General features: G+C 43.0%; 1 protein-coding gene across 1 annotated transcript in view; it reads right to left on the bottom strand.

Moving 5' to 3' along the window:
* The window catches only part of WDFY3 (WD repeat and FYVE domain containing 3), a 616,621-nt gene that overhangs the window by 114,911 nt on the left and 477,616 nt on the right, over positions 1-24,094 (bottom strand). Inside the window, 3 exon segments of the mRNA XM_029599364.1 lie at positions 5,078-5,241; positions 8,123-8,291; positions 10,985-11,047. Coding sequence (XP_029455224.1) covers positions 5,078-5,241; positions 8,123-8,291; positions 10,985-11,047 — 396 coding nt within the window.

Genomic DNA, 24,094 nt, shown 5'->3' with positions numbered 1-24,094 from the left:
AGATCCAAACCGTAAGAAAGAACGGAGATGGATCCTAATGAATAACTGGCCCCTGTTGCAACAGATCCATGTGCAGCGGAAGACTAAGAGGGTCCTCCACCAGGAGTCTCCGCAAGTCCTCATACCACAGATGCCTGGGCCAATCCAGAGTGAATGACCTGGCCCAGGAAGAGCAACGGAGGAATGGCATAAAACAACTCATCTTCCAGCCAAACCTGTATTACAGCATCAATGCTTAGGGTCTACGGATCTCTCCTGCGACTGAAGAATCGAGGAACCTTTGCATTGCGAGATGTGGCTAGCAGGTCTATGGACAGAAGGCCTCAAGATCCACTATCAGCTGAAATGCCTCTGCTGACTAGACCCATTCCCCGGGGACCAGACTCTCTCTACTGATAAAGTCTGCTCTTATGTCATCTTTTCCTGCAATGTAGGACGCCGAGATCATCTGAAGATGAACTTCTGCCCAGCTCATAATTTGGTCTATCTCCTGCGCCACTTGCTGGCTCTTAGTTCCTCTGTGACAATTGATGTAGGCCACTGTCATGGCTTTGTCCAACATCACATGGAGTACCTGACTGCAAGCACATCAGCCTGACTGTCCGGGCTTTCAGGTGATTGATGTTCTAGACAGCCTCCTCGGCTGTCCAACGCCCCTGGGCCTTTAATTTCTGACAGTGAGCTCCCCAACCTTGGAGACTTGCATCTGTCGTGAGAACCAACCAGTGTGGGAAGGACAAGGACACTTGTCGCCTCAGGTGAACTCCTGCATACACCACTGAGGGTGACCACAGACCTCCACTGACAAGTGGAGGCAAACCAAATAGCCCTGAGACTGCAGGTTTCAACAAAACAGCAGTGAGTGCTGAAGAGGACGCATATGTATCCTCACCCACGGCATCACTTCCAGGGCTGCTGCCATCAAACGAAGCACCTGAAGGTAGTTCCACACTGTTAGGTGGATAGCATTCACCAGCTGAATCATCTGAGACATCAACTTTTGGATCCATGCATTTGGCAGAAAGACCTTGCCCAGCCTTATGTCGAATCAAACTCCCAGATTCTCCAACGACTGAGAAGGTCTGATAGTGCTCTTGGCCAGGTTCACCACCCAACCGAGCTCCCACAGCAGGGAGATCACCCTGTTGGTCACCCGGCTTCTCTCTTCCAAAGACTTGGCTCAAATAAGCCAGTCGTCCAAGTATGGGTGCACCAGGATCCCATCTCTTCTCAACACCACCGTAAAGACACCATGACCTTGGAAAATGTTCTTGCGGTGGTGTCCAGACCAAAGGGCTGTGCCCGAAACTGATAATGGTGACCCAGCACCACAAAGTGCAGAAAACATTGGTGTTCCAAATGAATGGGAATATGAAGGTAAGCCTCGAACAGATCCAGGGAGGTTAGAAATTCTCCCAGCTGTACCGCCATTATCACAGAGCACAAGGTTTCCATGCGAAAAAGCAGTCACCCGCAGATGACAGTTGACAACTTGAGGTCCAGGATGGGACAAAAGGAACCTTCCTTCTTGGGCACAACAAAATAAATGGAACAGTGCCCCATATTTTCCTGAGAAGCAGGCATGGGAACCACAGCTCAGAGCCGCAGAAGCATAGACTCCACTGCCTGCTTCTTCTGCACGGGGAGTGACTAGGAGACACCATGAACATGTCCCGAGGAATGCTGTGAAATTCCAGCGCATAACCTTCCCGTATTACTTCCAGGACCCATTGATCCGAAGTGATCGCGACCCACCTTTGATAAAAGAGAGATAGGCATCCCCCTATCTCCTCCTCCTGAAGGTGGGTTGGAAAACCTTCGTTGGGAAGTTCAGGATTGGCCACCGCTCGAGCTCGCTCCTCTCTTGGACTGACGGAGACGAAAGGACTAAGGCCTACCAAAAGGCCGAGTGTTCTGAAAAGTCGTATTCCTATAGGGACGAAAATGCTTTGAGCCTCTGAGACGAACCCTCACAGAAAAGGGTGCTGTAATTGCTTCTTATCCTCTGGTAACCAGGGAACTGGAGATTCGCCCCACTTACTGGCCAGCTTTTCCAACTCATTCCCAAACAGGAATGATCCTTTAAATGGCATTTTCGTAAGATTAACCTTGGATGTTGCGTCAGCTGACCAATTTTGTAACCATAGCTGATGTCTGTCCACTACCACCAAAGCCAATCCTCTAGCCGAGGTTCAGACCAAATCACAGCCCGCGTCTGCCAAAAAGGCGGCCATGGGTTCCATAAACTACTCTGGAATGCACCCCCAAATCATCCACCTCCTGAGAGAGAAGCAAGCAAGATTGTGCTACAGGAGCACAAGATGAAGCAATCTGCAAGGTCATAGCCACTGCATCAAGGCCTGCTGCACATCCTTCAAGGTTGCTCCTCCCTCCACGGGGATAGTCATCCATTTAGAGACAGTGCAGGCAAGTGCATCCACTTTGGGAAAATGCAAACATTCCTTCACAGCTGGATCCAGAGGGTATAGGCCTTCCAATGCCCAACCCCCTTTGAAACTTGCCTCCAGGATGTCCCATTCAAGATCAATCAATTCTTGAATGGCCTCCATAACAGGAAAAAAGCAAGAGGCTTTATGTAAGGAAACCAAAATGGGATTCTTCCTCTGCTCCAACATAGACTTTGCCCCAGGTACTCCCAGCATCTGCAAGGTCTGGAAAATCAGGGCCGGTAGCTCATCCTTATGAAAGAACTGCAACATGGTTTGATAAGGCTCCAAATCAGGAGGAATTTCCTCATCTTCCAAAGAATCTGGATCTGCCTCATCATCCATGTCATCCGGGTCCCCACCTGGGACACCCATGGCGAACTGAGGCATGCCACGGCACTTAACTGTAGGATTGGAAGAGGGAGGGGCCATCGGCCAAGGGTCTGACCTGATAGGAGTGGGAAAAGTGGAGGACTGTGACTGTACAAAGGTTTGTAAACCTGAAAAAACTCCACACACAAAAAAGCAGCCGGATCCAGACCAAACCCCGAAGGTACTGAAGTAGGCCCAACTGAACTGCCATCTCTTGCAAAAGAGCCAGTCAAGGGAGTACCACGATCTTGCACACTTTCAGTCAACGCCAAACAGAGCCATCATCAGAGTAAGAAGATCCAGGCTTAGCAAAATCCAAGGAAGACAACTCTCCCTGCGCATCCAATCAGCGCTGACATATATTGAAAGACAGGTCAGGCTGAGAAGCCCTAATATGACAGGTAACACAAGGAGAAAGGCCATTAGGCTTCTTATTTACCGGTGCCATGAGTGGCGGTAACTGTGCATTTAAATATCTCACATTGGAAAAAATGTACGCACAAATTTCAGGCACCCCTGAAGTAAGTGCGGCAAGGCCACACCAACTAGCGCACCTAGCCAGAGTGGATTACCATGCTCAAAAAAATTATGCGCACAAAAGTCATGCCTAACGCTGCGTGCGCAGAGCCGACGCACTGCACACACTGACGTCCTGTAGAGGGCAGTATGACATGCACAGGAGTGCGTGAAAATGCCGCCACGGTCTACCACACGGTGCACAGAGAAAAGCCTGAATACGGGGCTGGAGATGGAGAATTCTGTAAGGCTGGGGTCATTGCAGGAGTATATATACTGTGACGTTAGCTTGCTCCATCTCCATCTGCTGGCATAACCCACTGGTCCTGAGTCCATCTGTCCACATGCTAGGAAACCCCCTTTTCCTCAGGTCACCTTCAGAGGCTGCAGAGGTGGTGAGTTACATTGCTGCAGCCATGGGAACAGCAAAAGGCTACCAGGGATTGCAAATTGGGGATTCACCCAGTTTCTGTGGCTGCTCCTCCTCTCCCTCCTATGCTTTCTGATTACAAAGGAAGTGCACATCACGGGAGAAGAGCAGCCAAAGGAGAGCACACACTCACTACATTCTTGCCCTGCTGGCCTGCCACTACTCCATCCATAGCACTGTGTTCCAGGAGCCTGAAGGACAGGCAGGGATACCTTGGGAAAGGAGCGAGATGGAAAAGAGCCTAAGGAAAAGGAGGGGAGGAGAGTAACCTTGTGGGAGGAGGGAAAAAAGGAACGAGAGGAAGATGGAGATTAATTTAAAGGGGATACAAGACAGAGATACTTGAGGAAGAAGAGGGAGAGAACAAGAAGATTCTGGGAGCAAAGAGGAAATAAGTGAAAAATGAGAGGGGACGAGGTGGAGAGGAACCTGTGGGAGGGGGAGGGAAGAAAGGAACCGGGAATGAGCAGAAAGGAGGATGAAAAAGGAGTAGAGGATGATGTGCCAAACCATCTGCACTCTCCTTTGAAATCTTAGCTCTGTCCATGTGTTACCTGTATCACATTTAGTCAAAATTCTATTTTTGTGTATGCGCAGACTGAAAAGCAAGACAATAGTGCATCCAGTTCTTGCTCGAGTGGGACACAGGACAATTTCTTAAAAATGAGGACTGTCCTATAACATACAAAGGAAATCTGCTCCAAGTCTCCATCACCCTCTCACTGAGGAGCAGAATCTCAGTGAGAGAGAATTTTCTCACATCACTCAAGTATATCTGTTACTTACATTTTATACATATCGGTATTTCATGTTTTACTTCCATTTCTCTCCCCCTCCCCCCCCTCATTTTCCCATGAGACAATTGCCCAGGATATATGGGTCCTTTTACTGGCTGAAGGCTGGAAGGGTAGCATCCATCAAGATTAAAGCCTCTCAGTATTGCTCAGTATGTGATCTGAGGCCACCACTACACCTAAGAACATGCCATACTGGGTCAGACCCAAGGGTCCATCAAGCCCAGCATCCTGTCTCCAACAGTGGTCAATCCAGGCCATAAGAACCTGGCAAGTACCCAAACACTAAGTCTATTCCATGTTACTGTTGCTAGTAATAGCAGTGGCTATTCTCTAAGTCAACTTAATTAATAGCACCTCTCCTTTGGTGGCCCCCAGAGCACATTGCCTGTCACATGTTTGTATTCTGTTGTAGCCCCCAACAGCCATGAACCTCGAGTCTAGGTTTCATGAGCTGCACTGTGCAGTATTAGCAGCAAGCCACAGGGCCAGACCAAAAGAGAACACGTTTACCGCACCTTCTCTCCTTCCTCCAGCAGTCGCAGTAAGGTTGTGCTGTCGGTCTTCTCTTCTTCATCCATAGCGCTTCCCTCAGACCCTTGGTCCTGTAGTTGATCCTGGCTGTCCTCATCTCCTCCATCAGGAGCAGAACGAGATCGCTTCAGGGGCGGCTTCACGAGACCTGCACAGGCACAGGCACCAACCAATCACTGCAAAATCTTATCACCTTCTTTTGGCTCGAAATTGAGAAACTGAATGACAAAATGGGATCAAGCCAGGCACAGTTCCATGACAGAAAACGCAGTGAAAACTTCGCCCCTAACTGTATCAAGAGGTTAAAGGCAACTTGCAGCAGAAGTTGTACCTAAGTGTGGGATAGGTAAATGATTAATACACCCTATAAATTTCCACAACCAGCTTTTCAACCCTCCCCCCTTTCACAACTAAAATGGAGGTCCGTGCCTCGAACATGTCATAGATATTTTGCAGCTCATGCACACCCCTCTGCCCACTGATGCATTTCCCTGTTAAGTTCAAGATTCCAGCTGAGGATACTATCATTTTCTCCGATGGCAAGCCACGCCCCAAAGCGTTATTACTCTTACCACAAGTCTCTGCTTCCCTGGACTTTCAACTGATCGCGAGTCAGGTCCACCTGTGCCATCCATTCCAACCTAATGAGCGCAATCCTTGAAATACTGCAGATCTTTATAGACTCCTCTTAGAGCAATGTGCAATTTCATCATATCCCAAGTCAATCTTACTTTTCTCTTTTTCCTGGGCACAGCAGTGCTGGGTTTTGCAGTCACTTTGAACAGGAACGGCATTGAACTCTCTAGAGCCCTTGCTATTTTATCAAAAACGATGCCACCCAAATTCTGTTACCACATTAAAGCATTCATTCTGTTATCGTCTGATTAACTGCCCTTGTCACCCCTTGATACACGACTGGTTGCTGATCAATGTGGCAATAATGTTTTTAATTTCCTGTCTTTTAGGACAGTCATATTCTGAATCGCATGTGTTATTTATTTATTTATTTAGACATTTTATATACCGTTGTTCCAAATGAAGATCACAACAGTTTACAAAAGTAACATTCATACAATAGGTCAAAACATCATAGTTTAATATAGATCTACATCTACTGTGATTTTCAGATACATATTAACTAAAGGCCTAGGACAGTAGCTTGTGATACATATGTTCTAATTCAATAATTTTACACATACTGGTCACTTAAGATACTTTGCATCTGTCATTGCTTGTAATTCATTCTTCTAATTTTTTTTCTTTACTTACTGTTCTAGATTTTAAATTCTTTATGATAGCTCCAGTACACTGCCATATGATACGCAGTCAATGGCCAGCCTATAAACCTAAATTCCAAAAACATTCCTGATTTTATTAATTTAACCAGGTCACCGAGCACATCACTCAGTTACTCCTTTAAACTCCATTGTTCTGTGATAATAAAAAAAATTAATTTAAAACTTTTATTTTCACCTATGCATTATATTCAGGGACATGATTTTATTGTGGTCCCGAAAAACCATGAGAGAACACACAAAAAACAGCTTGAGCACGAGACCTCTCTCCCTCTTCTTCCCTCAATCTCTCACTCTCTCTTCCCACTCATCTCCCCAAAAACTGATTCCCAGGCTTCCTTCCCCCTCTCTCCCTCTCCCCTCCCAAGCTGGCAGGAGGAGAGCACACTTCTGTAACTGCGTCTGCCTCCTCTACTGGCCGACTTCAGTTTCTCAGTTTGAACCACACAGCGCTCCACAGTGTCATAGAGTCCTACTGGCACTGTGGTTCATATTGTGACACTGAAAGTTCACGCTCATCTTGCTAGCTGGGGAGAAGAGAGGCCCTGGGATCAACTGGGAGGAGACAGTGGGGCAGGAGGAAGAAAGACACCACGTTTGCAGGTGAGGCGGCCTATGGGAGGTAGCCACAGCAGCAAATGAAAAATGGACCTTCCCCTAATTAAATTAACAGCAGAAGTCTCCAACAAATTTGGGTCTCTGCCTATACAGTAAAAAAAACCCAAAAAAACAAGACCCAAGCTGGCCTAATGGCTCAAGTTGTAGCACTGTGAGCTGCTATACAGGGGATCTGATTTTGAACCTCACATCTGTCAGGCCCAGGAAAGGTGGGAGGTAAAATGGATATCATTACTTTTGGTGGCTCTGATGGCCAACAAGCAGCACTGAGGTATAATCTCTTTTTAAGTTTCTTTAATTAATGTTATAATTACCTCTGTGGAGTTTGTTGTTGTTATAAAAAGTTACCAAAAAAAAAAAGTGAAAGCGCACACCTCCAGCCCATAGGATGGCGAAGGTCCCCTGAGCTGCCCAAGCATATCATCCGGGGAAAGAGGAGCAGCAAAGACTGCTGGGGGGGGTGCAAATAAACCGGGGAAAGTCCCTCTTCTACCCACCCAAAAAAAGAATAAAATCTGACTCAAACAGTGTTATGAGAAGTTTTAGGAATCTGATAGCACTGGCATACTCCCCAGCCAACTCTAATCTCTCAGAAATGCTTTGGACTCGTTTCTAGTGTGTAAACTTCCCTTCCTTTGGATTCCAGGATTTATCCTCCCTTGTCAATACAAAATGTAGTGCTACAAATACCGGAATACCTGGAGCTGGGAGCGGAGAAGCCAGGGCTGACTGAAAGTGTCCCTATGTGGATTGGAGTTACAGTAATCAAGAATTATCCATTCAACTTTGCTCTCCCAGTTTTCTTATCAGAACCCCTTGACTTCCCAACCCCTCCGTAATGCGCTTCTCATCAGTCCTTCTCTTTTAGTTATCTGATGGTGATCTTTTTTCAGATTTCCTTTTTTCATTTTCTTTGTCGGCATATCGGTTATCATAGCTAAAGTGTCTTCCCCTTCCCCGCAACACTGAACGTAAGCATTTAAGATGTATGTCTAACCAACAGAAAAGTGGGGACTTCCTGCACCTCTATCCTTGGCGGCATACAACAAGGGACCTCTTTGGAAAAGAAAGTCCAGTTTGCACGCAGATTACTCAGCGATGGAAGGTCATACCAACCTTTGACTCTAGCTATGGTATCCTCGCCATGCTCCAGCTCTTGGTGAGTGGTCTCCCCTTCTGAAGTCTCTTCGATCGTATCTTGAAACACGGCAGGGTTTATTGATGCCAAGCGCATGTAATACTCTTTACTGTCATAGCTGATGGCCCTTCGGTAACGGGCAGGTTTCTTGCAAAATAATAAGAGAAAAGTATTGAGTGAAGGAGCCTTGCTTCATTATCCTGAAAGCAGACATCTATTTTTTCTCAGAAGTAACCAGATGTACATGAGATAACTAATGCTATAAGTTTTGGCTGGAGGGGGGAAGAAGGTCTATGCTCCATTTAATCTAAATGTACACTAAAAAATATTTTCTTTTATTTAAAAATCCCCAAAAGCTGTTTGCAAATAAGAAGCTCATGTGGTTACATTCAAATCGGTGGACAAAACCCGTCAGGAGGAAGGATGCATGCTATCCCCATACATGCAGATGTCCGATGGCTCTTACCAGGTAGATTTAAGAAAATAAGATGGGTGTCTTAATTTCTCACTGAAATGCACTGGAGTGGGGGAATATTTAGGCGGAAGAGAATGAAACAAAATAAGAGGTTTTCCCTCTGTTAAAATCTTAAAAAAAAAAAAATAGCCTGGTACCTACAATGCAAGGTCACAAACAAAACTGACAATGAACTGAGAGCCAATCAATCACATATAATGGCTCCAAAATGCCTTCATTTTTTTGGCATAAATGTAGGACTACTCCCTTAAAAGAGCATAAATGATCTCTTCCAGCAACTTCTTTCCCCTACATCATCATATTTCATTCTCAGGTACATACAGGTCTCCTCCTTCCTTCCAAAAGAAATCCTGACTGTACCAATGCACATTTTCTACCAGGTTTACTCTTGATTCAGGTATGCATTTCAAGGGGATCATTGTCCCAAGATGGTACAGCGTTAACCACATTAACCACTGAAACACACACATTTGCAACATCACAGCTGCACTTTTCGGCAGTTAGCAGCAAGAAAATCAGTGGTGGCTAAATGGCTGACAACACTCAGGAAGGCAGGAAGCGGAGATCAGACAGATGAGGAGAAAAAGAGCAACATGACTGTTCAGAGATGTTCTGTTTTTGCCCAGAGGCAGGATTTGGTTCCGTTGGGTCCATCCTTGGTTACAGTATGAAACTCTAGAGAGACCCAACTACTCTATGAATCTCCCTCTAGGCTATTTTTAAGCACTTTTGTTCCTGAGCATATATTTCTTCTATTTGTTTAAAAAAAAAAAAAATCATAATAGTAATATGAGCTAAGTGGAGAGATTACAGGCTGTGCATGAACTGAGCTGCCATGTCAGTGCCCTCCAAACAGAAAAGCAGTGTTTGGTAGTGACACATCGCAAGGATCCCAACAAGGCCAGAACTAGATGGACAACAGTAATAAGAGCACTGAAACAGAACTAGCTAAATTAAAAGAGTCAAGATGACAGAAACCAACCTGTGCCACAAAAAAAGAGGCAAAGATCACCACTGCCAGACATCAATGAACAGGTTCTGTTAGCTCACAGATCAAGTAGTATAAATACAAAAGGTGTCGCCGAACAACCTTATATCATTATCCCCGTTTCACAAATCAATCATGTTTCTCGAACTAATATTTTAGCAAAGTCCAACAAACGGATACAATTTTTTGAGAGAAAACAGGACTGCATCAGCAAGCCATTGTCGACGTGCTCAGGGAAACCTCACCGAGCCGTCCGGTCTTTTCAATCATTTGCAGCCTGTTTCACACCCTCCGGTGTTGCTTGAATTTATATGTTAGTATGTGCAACTTGTTATATTCACATCATACTTTCTAGTAAACTAGTCCAGCAGTGCAATAGCCTCAAGCACTATTCTCTAGCAGGATAAGTAATTATTGTCCTTTCAATGTCGCATGATGTACTCCGTTAGACATAGATGACTTAAGTACAAATATGTTAAATGCTGACTCGACAGCGGCCGTGTTTCGCAGCCTTACGGCTGCTTCTTCAGGAGTCAATTTTATCTTAATGAAAACATGGCCGCTGTCGAGTCAGCATTTAACATATTTGTACTTAAGTCATCTATGTCTAACGGAGTACATCTTGCGACATTGAAAGGACAATAATTACTTATCCTGCTAGAGAATAGTGCTTGAGGCTATTGCACTGCTGGACTAGTTTACTAGAAAGTATGATGTGAATATAACAAGTTGCACATACTAACATATAAATTCAAGCAACACCGGAGAGTGTGAAACAGGCTGCAAATGATTGAAAAGACCGGACGGCTCGGTGAGGTTTCCCTGAGCACGTCGACAATGGCTTGCTGATGCAGTCCTGTTTTCTCTCAAAACATTTTATCCGTTTGTTGGACTTTGCTAAAATATTAGTTCGAGAAACATAATTGATTTGGCAAACGGGGATAATGATATAAGGTTGTTTGGCGACACCTTTTGTATTTATACTGTTAAGTCTTGACAGGTTCGCAACATTTGCTCTTTGCGTTTTTTGTTATTGTTAAAGCTCACAGATCAAGCCATTGTGCTTCATGGTGAGAGCAGAGAGACTGCAGCCCAAGACAGCCCCGTTAGTGTGCGCAGTGTGGAAGCACAGGAGCGCAGATAGCTGACCCAGGCACACAGAGAGAGCAACAACATCCCCCCCTCCCCCGAGTTGTGAGCGACACACGGTTACGCAGAGAGAGCAAAACCGAAAAGAATCCGAAAGAAGCCTAGTTCGAATCATTAGTCATGCACAAAAAGACTGGAAAGTTTTGCAGACGAATGCACACTTTCTGAAGACACTGTGATGTTTTTTAAAATTAAATGTTATAATGTATTTATTATTTTTTTTTTTACCTTTTGACCAGAAGTCATATCGATATCGTCAGGTGCCTCAGGCTGTACGCTTGAGATGTCAGACTGGAAATAGGGCATTAAGTGTAAGTGTGTCAGCAAAAAAAAAAAAGAAAGAAAGAAAATAAAGAAAAAAAATCCTTCCTAGGAACAACACAGAGTCTCAATTATGTGTCTCTACACAGTGCTGTGTACATCTGGTATGCACTGTACCAGAAGTTTCCAAACCGGTCCTGGAGGTTATCCGCCCTGAATACGCTGGGGTTCCTCCAGGACAGGTTTGGGAACCACTGCGCTGCACAAATCATGAGCTGCGCAGTTTATGAAATACTGTGCAGTTCTGTTCTGAGAGTACGCGGGCATGCTTCAGCATGCATGAACAGTTCCAATTCAAGAAAGCGCTTACTTTCTTTACCTAATTTTAAAATATACGCACGTATATTTTAGGTGCAAAAAAAACCAGGTATGCATAATAATCCTGATATATATATATATGTGGAGCTAGGTATTTTTTTTTTTTTTAGCACATACACCGTTTTGAAAATGCTAAACTTGCGCGTGTACTTGAAATTGCAAGTTTGCCAATACCTCTGCCAGTTCATCCAGACTTCCCACTGCAGACAACAGACAAGTCTGATTTCACTTGTACGAGTCAAATAGCAGGTATATTAAGTATACAAATAAAGTTGGCAATGAACATGCGTCTATCTCTTACAAAAAATAGCAACTTCTGCACGAACGTCTGAGCCCCATCCCTTTTTCCAACTATAAAATGTACATGCAATAGGGAAAATAGGCACATACTCTCAATGTTATAAAATAGCATGTAGGCGAGTGCATGCCCATGCATGCGGATATGAAACTGATATGCGCAAAACCCCTTTCAAAATTTCCCCCTTAGGAGTTAAATTATATATATATATGGCTGAACTTCTCAAATTACCAACTTGCTTGGTCTTTGGCCTTTTCTTTCTTGTTTTATTCCAATGCCTCTGCTCATTTTTCTTCTCACTATATATTATTTTTATTTCCACCCTTTTTGGAACAAAAGATGTGCATTTGGTTTTACTACTGCCATAAATCAAATTGAAACAGGCAAGTGAAGAAACACGAGAGAGAGCGAGGAGCAGCCGTCTCGTGGTTTAAGCTGTGGGCTAGGACTCAGGGTAACCAGGGTTCATGTCCCACTGTCGCTCCTAGTGACCTTGGGCAAGTCACTTTACCCTCCCATTGCCCCTTTTACAAAATTAGGGAAATACCTACAGTACCTGAATATAATCCACTTTGAAGTGCCGGAAAGCAGAAAATAAAAATATAAATAAAAAATCTAAATAAAGTATAGCCAATAACCCAAAAACGATTCTTCACTCAAAATGAAAAACCTCCATTTAACCAGCTCTTCATTGAAAAACATATTTTTGCTTATCCAGCACTTGGGATAAATTTTAAAAGGGCCGCGCGGGTGTCCATGTGCGCAGGGTTCCCGGCGCGTGCACATGCGTTGTCGCACGCATGTTATAAAGTCCGATACCCACATGCGCGCCCGATTTTATATCGAAACACGCATACAGACCTGTGCACACAAGCGGGCGGGGGGGGGGGAGTTTTAATAAACGCTTCCAGGAACGGACTGGGAGCGGACTGGGAGCGGAATTTCCTTAACCCCCTACCTTTCCTTCCTTTTTCCCCTCTCCTCCTCAACCCCACCTATCTACCCGAATTTTTGTTTTAAAACGTACTTGCTCCCAGAAGCAGCGCTGGCTGGCTGCCGGTGCACGCTGCACCTGCACAGTGCATAATGGCCGCTATCCTGGCTGGCCCCTGCCCTTTTATAAAAGCCCGGCACTTCCATGCGAACCGGGAGATACGTGCGGGCCGCTCTGAAAATGCGCTCAGCCTGGCCACATGCATATCTCCCGATGTTGACACGCGCCGGGGATTTTAAATTCCCCGTTAATGTCCTTACTGCTTACTTTCAAATAAGGAATTGGTTGGATGGAGGTTTTTCAGACTGGTGATTGCACATCCTCAAATGCCTCTACCGCCTACATATACGGTGAAGCATCAATACACTTCTGAGATCTTTTTCCTCCCAACAAGCATTTGTTGCTTAATTTTGAGTAAAGAATCTTTTTGGGGTTATTTATTATTGCCATACCATTAATTAAAAAAAAAAAAAGTTGTCCCCAAATTCATACTTCAGTAGTTTCTGCTTTTCATGTATCAGTGTGATGTCTGCATGGTATTCTGATACAAATTTGTATTTATTTTATTTAAATTTAGCTCCTGCCTTTTCATGGGTAGCTCAAGGTAAATTACATTCAGGTACTTTAGATATTTCCCTATACCCAGAGAGCTTACAATCTAAGAGCCTCATTTACTAAGTGTTTTTACCACAGACACAGAATAGGATAAAACCGTTAGCAAACTGGCCTCTCAGTTTGTACCTGAGGCAATGGACGATGCAGTTCTCAAGGAGTATCAGTGAGATTTAAATTCTGGCTTCCATGGTTGTCAGCCTGCAGCTCTAACCAGCAGGCTGCTACTCCTTTCCAAATCAACATAGCAACACCAGGGTTTACTGAAGATTAATAAGCAACTGAGTAGGAGCAGCTTTTGAAGACGGTAACGTTAATATTGCCCCAGGACTCAAACAAAACTCGCAGCAACAACAGATATCTGAAGGACTCCATTGGTTTTAACCGGAAACTGAATTATCTAAAAGAGCTGACTTGGTACCACTGGAGTAAATTTCATTTAATCAAGAGAGCAATGTATATCATTAATCTCCTCACAGCTTAATGACCTACAGTGCAATCAAGGTGACATGGTCCCGGACCTCAGAAAAACGAAGGCCTATCAGGCAGATTTAAAAGCCTTACGCGTGCCGAAGCCGGGAGATGTGTGTGTCTCGGGCCAGTGCACGCCGCACGGATTTTAAGAAGCGCCAGAGTACGCGCATATTTCCCAGTACGCGCACAAATCGAAAAGGCAAAAAAGGGGTGGGGTGAGGGCGGGACATGGGCAGGCCGGGTCTGTAACTGGTCTGCGCATAAGTATTTTCGCGCGAGTCCCCTACTGTGTAACCTTATTTCTTCTATGGCTGGCGTGTAAGTTTTAAAATTAAAAAATCAGGGCTAGTCATTGGGGTTTGAAGGGTCAGCGCTATTAGGGTAAAAGAGAGGATTATCTAGTTGGGGGGGGGTTAAGAAGTCCTCTCCTTTTACCAGGGCGAACTGGGAATGAACCGGGGAAACAGGTATTTGCGTCGGCAAGCGTGCCTAGCAAAATTCCCCCACTTACGCGGTACAGGCAACACTTGCGCGCACATGCGCACGTTCATATAAAATTGCATGTACCTGTACTCGCGTACTGCCGATTTTATAAAATACGCGCATACATATGCATATATTATAAAATGGCCACATCCATTAGCACGAGCTGGCATATGTGCGTACATGTACGCCCACGCGGCTGTAAGTTACCGTCTATATTTACTAAGCCACGATAAGGCTATAACACGCGATATACCCATATTGTGACAATATTATGAAATTCCACCCCGTATTGAAATTAGCTACTTTTCATGCATAAAATTGCCTACTGCACGCAATACAATGCAAATAAAATAACATGCCTGAATTAGAAGAAAATCAGCTCTATTATTTTAATGAATTTGACGCACATCCCAATGTCCCCAGTAGGTCTCAAAGTGGCATAAGACTGATCCTCCCGGCACGAAAGAAATCCCCCCAGGGGTCTAGCGAGAGCCCTAACCATCTCCCCCATTGCCTCTTGAGGCAGCATGGGCCCAAAAATGTTAAAACAAGAGAATTAAATGGCACACAGCAATGCCTCACCCCCTTCTCAAACCATTCCCCTATGCAGAAAATACCCCCCTGCCCCAAACAAAGACCCCTCCCCATTTAATCTCTCCCACCCCCTGGCTCCCTCCAAAAAGAAACCATAATCCCTGGGGTCTAGTGTCCTCCCTTGCCTAGAAAGTAGGTCCTGGTAGTCTGAGGGGGGACACTGCCCCCCCCCCCAATATGTTTAGAAAACTCACTGGTGGTGCAGTGGTGGCCCAGAGCATCCCCCAGCTCTGGGCAAGTTGATGCCATTTTCCAAAATGGCTCCCGTGGTAGCTAAAATTTAGTGCTAAAAAATGCAGGGCCAAGCATTTGGGTTGAAAAATGGAGCAGTGCCGTATACGGAGTGAAGTTCTTCTGTGCACAGAACAGGAGCAGAATCCTAGAGCGATCATATCTGATGACCTTAAAGTGGCCAAAGAGGTGGAGAAGATGGTGGCAAGTGCTAGAAGGATGCTTGGGTGCACAAAGAGAGCAATACGGTTTACAATTCTAGAGACTGCACCTTCAAAAGGTTAGAAACCCAACGGAGGTAGTCCAGAGGTCAGTTACTAAAATGGTCAATGATCTTCATAATAAAGAATATGGGGACAGACAAAGATATCAACACGACGAAAGAGAGATATGATAGAAATATTTAAATATCTCCACAGAATAAATGCACAAGAGGCAGGCCTCTTTCAACAGAAAGGAAGCTGTAGACATGGGATGAGGGTGAAAAGGAGTAGATTCAGAAGTAATCTAAGGAAATATTTCTTTACAGAAAAGGTGGTGGATGCATGGAATAGTCTCCCAGTGGAGGTGGTGGAGATGAGGACAGTATTAGAATTCAAGAGAGCATGAGACAAGCATAAATGTCCTCTAAGAGAGTGAAAAGAACTATACAGCCGAGCAGGAGATTTAGATAGGCAGACTGGATGGCTTGTTTGCTCTTTATCTGTTCTATATTTCTATGCCTATAAGGCAGGCACACAAAATGCCTATTGACGTGTAATTAGTGCCTCCATGCCTTTTGCCAGCCTCCTCCAGCAGTGATGGCTTCCAAGCAGAGGTCTGCAGGTGTGATTTAAGCCACCAATCCATTAGGGATTGAGGTAAAATTACCGTAGCGCAGTACAGTTAGGTTAGGGCATCTAACAATGACACTGGATCTAGGGAGAGAGGGGGACAGAGGAAGAGAGTGAAGGGACACAAAAACTAGCCAGAATCAGTCAGGAATTTTAGGAAAGGGATGGAGATAGTTTGGAAAAGGTGGCAGGGAATATAAAGAAAGGAAGCAGAAAGGGGAAGGTGAAGAGAAACAGGAGGGGGTACAGGAAAGGACTGAGGAAGGGGCTGGAATTAAGGGGACAGGAAAAGTGATGGAAAAAAAGGCAAAGAAAACAAGAGCAAAATGAAGAAGGAAGAAGAAAACAATAGGAAAATTAGGAAACAAGCAGGCAATGGCGGAAAAAAAAAAGAATTAGAGATGATCAACTAGAGACAGTATCATATGATGTGAAAGTCCTTGAGAGAAAACTGAAGATTTTCAGGTAATTTATGTTTATGTGGCAGAGAAAAATAATCATCCAGAAAAAGAGACCATAAGAACATAAGATTTACCATATTGGGTTAAACCAAAGGTGCATCAAGCCCAATATCCTGTTTCTAACAGTGGCCAATCCAGGTCACAAGTACCTGGCAGGATCTCAAAGGTTGATAGAAGCCATGCTGCTTATCCCAGGGATAAGCATTGGATTTCCACTCAGCTACACTATCAGCTTTCACCCATCCTCTGACAACGAATCCCAGAATTTAATTATGCTTTGAGCAAAAAATATTTTTTGTACTACTTGGTCTTTGCACTTTTTGAAAGAGTAAACAACCGATTTGTATTCACCCATTCCAATCTAACCTCTTTAGCTTTTCCTCACAGGGGAATGTTCCATCCCCTTTATCATTTTTGTTGCCCTTCTCTGTACCTTTTCTAATTTTGCTACATCTTTTTTGAGATGTGGTGACCAGAACTGCACCCAATACTCAAACTGGTCGATTTTAAAAGTCCTACATGCGCCAAAGCTGGGAGATCTGCATGTGACTTGGCCTGGTGCACGCCACATGGATTTTAAAAAAACATGCAAATACACGAGTATTTCCTGGTACGTGCACAAATCATAAAGTTCAAAAAAGAGGCAGGCCGGGTCTGTAATATGAAGTCTGTGTGTTAAGTCTTTACACACACAAGTGTGTGCAGGGGTCCCCTACCACGCAGCTTTACTTCTGCTATGGACAGCGTGTAAGTAACAAAATTTTAAAAGCTAGACTAGTCAGCGGGGTTTTTAAAGGTCAGAGCTAACTGGGGTAAAAGGGAGGCAAGTTAGCAAAGGGGTTTAAGAAGTCCTCTCCTTTACTGGGGCAAACTGGGAATGAACCGGGGAAACAGGTAATTGCGTCGGCGCACATATCTACTAAAATCCCCCCACTTCCATGATCAAGGCGACGTGTGTGCACATATGTGCGTCAATATAAAATCATGCGCACATGTACGCGTGTATAGCTGATTTTATAACATGCACACAACTATACGCACGTATATGCATGTATGTTATAAAATCGCTGCATCCATATGTGCAAGCCGATAAATGCATGCACACATGCACCCGCGCGTGAGTCTTAAAATTCACCTTAAAATGAGGTCGCACCATGGAGCGATATAGATGCATTATGATATTCTCTGTTTTATTCTCCTTTCCTTTCCTAATAATCCCTAGCATTCTATTTGCTTTCTTGGCTGCTGCTGCACACTGAGCAGATTTCAACGTGTAATCAATGATGACGCCTAGATCTTTTTCCTTAATGTGGAATCTTGCATTGTGAAGCTATAATCTGGGTTACTCTTCCCTAAGTGCATTTGCATTTGTCCACACTAAATTTCATTTTCCTTTTTCATGCCCAGTCTCAAAGTTTTCCATGGTCTTCTTGCAATTTCTTACAATCCTCCTGAGTTAACAACTTTGAACAATTTTGTGTCATTGTCAAAATTTGTTCCCATTTCCAGGTCATATATAAATAAGTTAAAAAGCAGGTATGGAGAAGAGATATGACAGAAGTCTACAAAATAATGAGGGGATTAGAATGAGTAAATATGAATCGGTTGTTTACTCTTTCAAAAAGTACAAAGGCTAGGGGACACACAATGAAGTTACCAAGTTGTACATTTAAAACTAATAAAAGAAAATATTTTGTTTAATTCAATGCATAATTAAGTTCTGAAATCCATTGCCAGAGGATGTGATAAAAGCTGTTATTGTAGCTGCATTTAAAAAAGGTTTGGACAAGTTCCTGGAGGAAAAGTCCATAAACCATTATTATGCGGAGTTGCAGAAAGCACAGCTTTTTGTGGGATATCTTACTGTGTAGGAATTGCTTTCCTAAGAACTTAAGATTGCCATATTGGGTCACACCAAAGGACTATCAAAGCCCAGTATCCTATTTCCATCAGTGGCCAATGCAGGTAACAAATACCTAACAACATTCTATAACCCACAAAGTGTAAGAATAATGAAAATCCACAAATAAACACAATCTCACTAAATATCAAGATGAATTGAATATCTATATAAAACTACTTAAATTGAATCTTATATATGAAAAAGAGTGACCATCATATGACACTGCACGTTGATTATCATCTGGGCTCAAAATATTGCCCTTCTATAGTGCCTTGGTTTTAATCATCAGTCACTCCATGAGTTTCGCACAATGCATTCAATTTAAGTAGTTTTATATAGATATTCAATGGGACAGTGCTATATCAGGGTACAAATTATATCGCAATGATAGGGAGGATCAACTTGGCAGGGGTGTGGCACCCCTTTATCCAACAGGATAAAGATCATACAAGAGACTAAAGGCTCAGTAGAATCTATATGGGTAAAAATCCCATGTGTGTTGGGTAAGAGTATAATGATAGGAGTATACTACCGTCCACCTGGATAAAATGGTCAGACAGATGATGAAATGCTAAGAGAAATCAGGGAATCAAACCAATTTGGCAGTGCAATAATAATGGGAGATTTCAATTACCCCAATATTGACTGGGTAAATGTAACATCAGGACTTGCTAGAGACATAAAGTTCCTGGATGTAATAAATGATTGCTCCATGGAGCAATTGGTTCAGGAATCAACAAGAGAGGGAGCTATTTCAGATTTAATTCTTAGTAGAATGCAGGATTTGGTGAGAGAGGTAACGGTGGTGGGGCCACTTGGCAACAGTGATCATAACATGATCAAATTTAAACTAATAACTGGAAGGGGGACAATAAGTAAATCTGCAGCTCTAACACTAAACTTTCAAAAGGGAAACTTTGATAAAATGAGGAAAATAGTTAGAAAAAAACTGAAAGGTGCAGCTGCAAAGGTTAAAAGTTTTCAATAGGCATGGACATTGTTTAAAAATACAATCCTAGAGGCGCAGTCCATATGTATTCCACGCATTAAGAAAGGTGGAAGGAAGGCAAAACAATTACTGTCATGGTTAAAAGGTGAGGTGAAAGAGGCTATTTTAGCCAAAAAAGCATCCTTCAAAAATTGGAAGAAGGATCCATCTGAAGAAAATAGGATAAAACATAAGAATTGTCAAGTTAAGTGTAAAACATTAATAAGACAGGTGAAGAGAGAATTTGAAATGAAGTTGGCCATAGAGGCAAAAACTCATAATGAAAATGTTTTAAATATATCCAAAGCAAGAAACCTGTGAGTGAGTCGGTTGGACCATTAGATGACCGAGGGGTTAAAGGGGCTCTTGGGGAAGATAAGGCCATTGCAGAAAAACTAAATAAATTCTTTGCTTCCGTGTTTACTAATGACAATGTTGGGGAGATACCAGTTCCAGAGATGGTTTTCAGGGGTGATGAGTCAGACGAACTGAACGAAATCACTGTAAACCTGGAAGATGTAGTAGGCCAGATTGACAAACTAAAGAGTAGCAAATCACCTGGACCGGATGGTATGCATCCTAGGGTACTGAAGAAACTCAAAAATGAAATTTCTGATCTATTAGTTAAAATTTGTAACCTATCATTAAAATCAACCATTGTACTTGAAGACTGGAGGGTGGACAATGTAACTCCAATATTTCAAAAAGGCTCCTGGGGCAATCTGGGTAACTATAGACCAGTGAACCTAACTTCAGTGCCGGGAAAAATAGTGGAAACTAATCTCAAGAACAAAATCTTAGAGCATATAGAAAGACATGATTTAATGGAACACAGTCAACACAGATTTACCCAAGGGAAGTCTTGCCTAACAAATCTGCTTCATTTGTTTGAAGGGTTTAGTAAACATATGGATAAAGGTGAACCGGTAGATATAGTGTATTTGGATTTTCAGAAGGCGTTTGACAAAGTCCCTCATGAGAGGCTTCTACAAAAACTAAAAAGTCATGGGATAGGAGGCGATTTCCTTTCGTGGATTACAAACTGGTTAAAAGACAGGAAACAAAGAGTAGGATTAAATGGACAATTTTCTCAGTGGAAAAGGGTAAACAGTGGAGTGCCTCAGGGATCTGTACTTGGACCGGTGCTTTTCAATATATATATATATATATATATATATATATATATATATATATATATAAATGATCTGGAAAGGAATACGACGAGTGAGGTTATCAAATTTGCGGATGATACAAAATTATTCAGAGTAGTTAAATCACAAGCAGACTGTGATCCATTACAGGAGGACCTTGCAAGACTGGAAGATTGGGCATCCAAATGGCAGATGAAATTTAATGTGGACAAATGCAAGGTGTTGCATTTGGGGAAAAATAACCCTTGCTGTAGTTACACGATGTTAGGTTCTATATTACGAGCTACCAACCAGAAAAAAGATCTAGGCATCATAGTGTGCTGCAGCAGTCAAAAAAGCAAACAGAATGTTAGGAATTATTAGGAAGGGAATGGTTAATAAAACGGAAAATGTCATAATGCCTCTATATCACTCCATGGTGAGACCACACCTTGAATATTGTGTACAATTCTGGTCACCACATCTCAAAAAAGATATAGTTGTGATAGAGAAGATACAGAGAAGGGCAACCAAAATGATAAAGGGGATGGAACAGCTCTCCTGTGAGGAAAAGCTGAAGAGGTTAGGGCTGTTCAGCTTGGAGAAGAGACGGCTGAGGGGGGATATGATAGAGGTCTTTAAGATCATGAGAGGTCTTGAACGAGTAGATGTGACTCGGTTATTTACAGTTTCGAATAATAGAAGGTCTAGGGGGCATTCCATGAAGTTAGCAAGTAGCACATTTAAGAGTAATCGGAGAAATTTCTTTTTCACTCAACTTACAATAAAGCTCTGGAATTTGTTGCCAGAGGATGTGGTTAGTGCAGTTAGTGTAGCTGGGTTCAAAAAAGGTTTGGATAAGTTCTTGGAGGAGAAGTCCATTAATGGCTATTAATCAAGTTTACTTAGGGAATAGCCACTGCTATTAATTGCATCAATAGCATGGGATCTTCTTAGTGTTTGGGTAATTACCAGGTTCTTGTGGCCTGGTTTGGCCTCTGTTGGAAACAGGATGCTGGGCTTGATGGACCCTTGGTCTGACCCAGCATGGCAATTTCTTATGTTCTTATGTTCTTGATATTTAATGAGATTGTGTTTATTTGTGGGTAACAAATACCTGGCAGGATCCCAAAAGATCGATAGATTCCAAATTGCTTATTTTCAGGGATAATCAGTGGTTTCTTGAAAGCATGAGTATTTCAGGACTGATAATTCTCGTCACAACTACCCTTTACCTGGACCCATTATTTCTGAAAAGCATTGGAGTTCAACACTCTTGTTTCACTTCAAGTGGGATTATGGGTTTGAAAAGTTTGAAAAGGAAAAATCTTGTGTCTATTTTGGAAATCCACAATTTGTGAAAATGTAGCTATTCTTGGAAAACATACTATTCAGATATTGAATTCCTATAGCAAAGAGGGAGGATTATACCAGGTCCCGCCAGTGGTTCAAGACACCACTGGCTGTTTCTTCTATGAAAATAGTGTCTGTCTGTATGGAATGACATCCTGCCTCAAGCTGTATTTTTCTAAGATTAGATAAAACAAGCATATCAGAGATAGCTGACAGATCCTTCTTCTGTGATGTTATGTTACTAATAATCCCTTTAAAGTTAGTGCACCACTACCGAAAAATTCTACAGTTTCACATATTTGCTTCAGTTCACGAGGGATTATGGGTAACTGTATCCAGACTTCCACTACAAAACCTTTGGTATGCTCCAAAATGTGATGTATGGATTTGCCTCAAAACACCTGCAGAGAGAATGAGTTATCATGGTTTGAAATGATTTAGCATTAAAAACAATCCTAAAGCCTTTCTGACTATGGAAGTGGATAGGGTCATCTAAATCATTCTTTAGTACTAAAGGGTCTACCTGTAATGATTCTAAGCCATTGCTCACATTTTTAAAAACATTTTCCCCACAAAGAGAGATGGGGAGAATCCCTTTAAAACACAGGACCTCAGATGTCCAAACCCTCCCTTCATGTTACTGTATTAATGGTGTAATTCTCAAAGTCATTCACACACGTGAAATTCAGTTTCACATGTGTAAATGGCCATAGTAAAAATGATCTGGGCTCAGCACATGTAAAAGTCCGCACATAATTTGTATTCATGTTTACTTTTACGCGTACTGAGGAGAGGCGTTCTGAGGGGCGGCCCTGGCATATATGCGCATGCTTTTCGATTTTAAAAAGTGTGCGCCTAAGAAAGTAATTTTCAAAAGGTTTTATGTGCATAAATGGGCTTCTGAAAATTGCTACGACAAGATTCTTTTACATTGCCTCCTAAAGGGGTAATTTTCAAAAGGATTTCTGCATGTAAAAGTAGGCATATATCGTAGCAATTTTCAAAAGCCCACTTGCATGCTTAAAGGGCATTTATGTGCATAAAAGCCAGTTTTAAGCATGTAAATCCTTTTGAAAATTACCTCCTTAGGGTACATGTGTAAGTTACGTCCTCTGAAGAGGAGATGTAATTTTACACTTGTGAATGTGTGTGTGTACTCAGCCAATTACCCAAGTATTTTCAAAACAAACTTATGAGCATGACTTTGCTTTGAAAATACTTGGTAAAATCTGCATGTACAGTGTGCACCTAGACTATCACTATGCAGAGTATTTTACGATTTCCCTCTAATTGTCTCCAGCCGGCCTGTCAAATTCACTATTGACCTAGTAAGCACAGTGCTGACTCTACAGTGATAGAAAAACTAAGACACTATTGGGTTGCTAGAGATTTCCCCGTAAAATCGGACTCAAATCTAGAAATAGGCCTCTTCAAAACAACCCAACTCCAAATCCTCCTAGTTTACGCCCCTCCAGGACTCCTTGACTCTGATGCCTCCCTCCTAATTGAACTGATTGCAAAACACATTAACCTGGATTCCCCTGCCTTGATCCTGGGGGATTTCAACCTTCATGTCAACAACACCACACTCACAACCAATTGTGAAGCTTTACGCTCCACACTTACAGCCATGGGCTTCCAACAGATCATCAACAAGCCCACCCACAAAGCAGGCCATACCCTGGACCTCATTTTCACAAACTCAGGCATCACGCACTCATCCCCTCTGGTTTGCACCCCTGTCCCTTGGTCAGATCACTCTCTTATCACCACTACCTTTTCAATAACAGAAACCCGTAATATTCACTCCCCTCAACCCCCGTTCACTTACAGAAGATCCTGCTCATCTGATGACCTCAGCTTCCACCTGGCTAAAGAACTTCCACACCTAAACCTTTCAGATCCCAACTCAGCTCTCTCATCCTGGAGCAATATCACAGAGAAAATAGCTAATAAATTATGTCCACTTTCAACAAAATCTCTCAACCCAAATTCCCCAAAGAGGCAGCCATGGTTCACCAATGACTTACGGAAACTCAAACAACTCCTCAGAAGAAAAGAAGAAAACTTATGGCGCAAAACCCCTTGCCCCAGCACACTTTCTACCTACAAATCTGCTCTCCACCATTACAGGAACTCCACCCTAAAGGCAAAAAGGGATTTCCACGCGCACAGGATTCACGACCTTACTTTCGATGCAAGAGCCCTCTTTTCCTATGTTTCAGAACTAACACAACCTAACACACCAGTTATCCCCAATGAACAAGCACAATCCAAAGCCGACGAACTAGCCATATTCTTCCAAAGTAAAATCACCAATCTCCTAACCCTATTACCTCCCA

This window comes from Rhinatrema bivittatum, chromosome 1 (genome assembly GCF_901001135.1).
Source record: "Rhinatrema bivittatum chromosome 1, aRhiBiv1.1, whole genome shotgun sequence".
Lineage (NCBI taxonomy): Eukaryota > Metazoa > Chordata > Amphibia > Gymnophiona > Rhinatrematidae > Rhinatrema > Rhinatrema bivittatum.
Note: the sequence above shows the minus strand (reverse complement) of the source record. Positions and strands in the feature narration are given on the sequence as shown.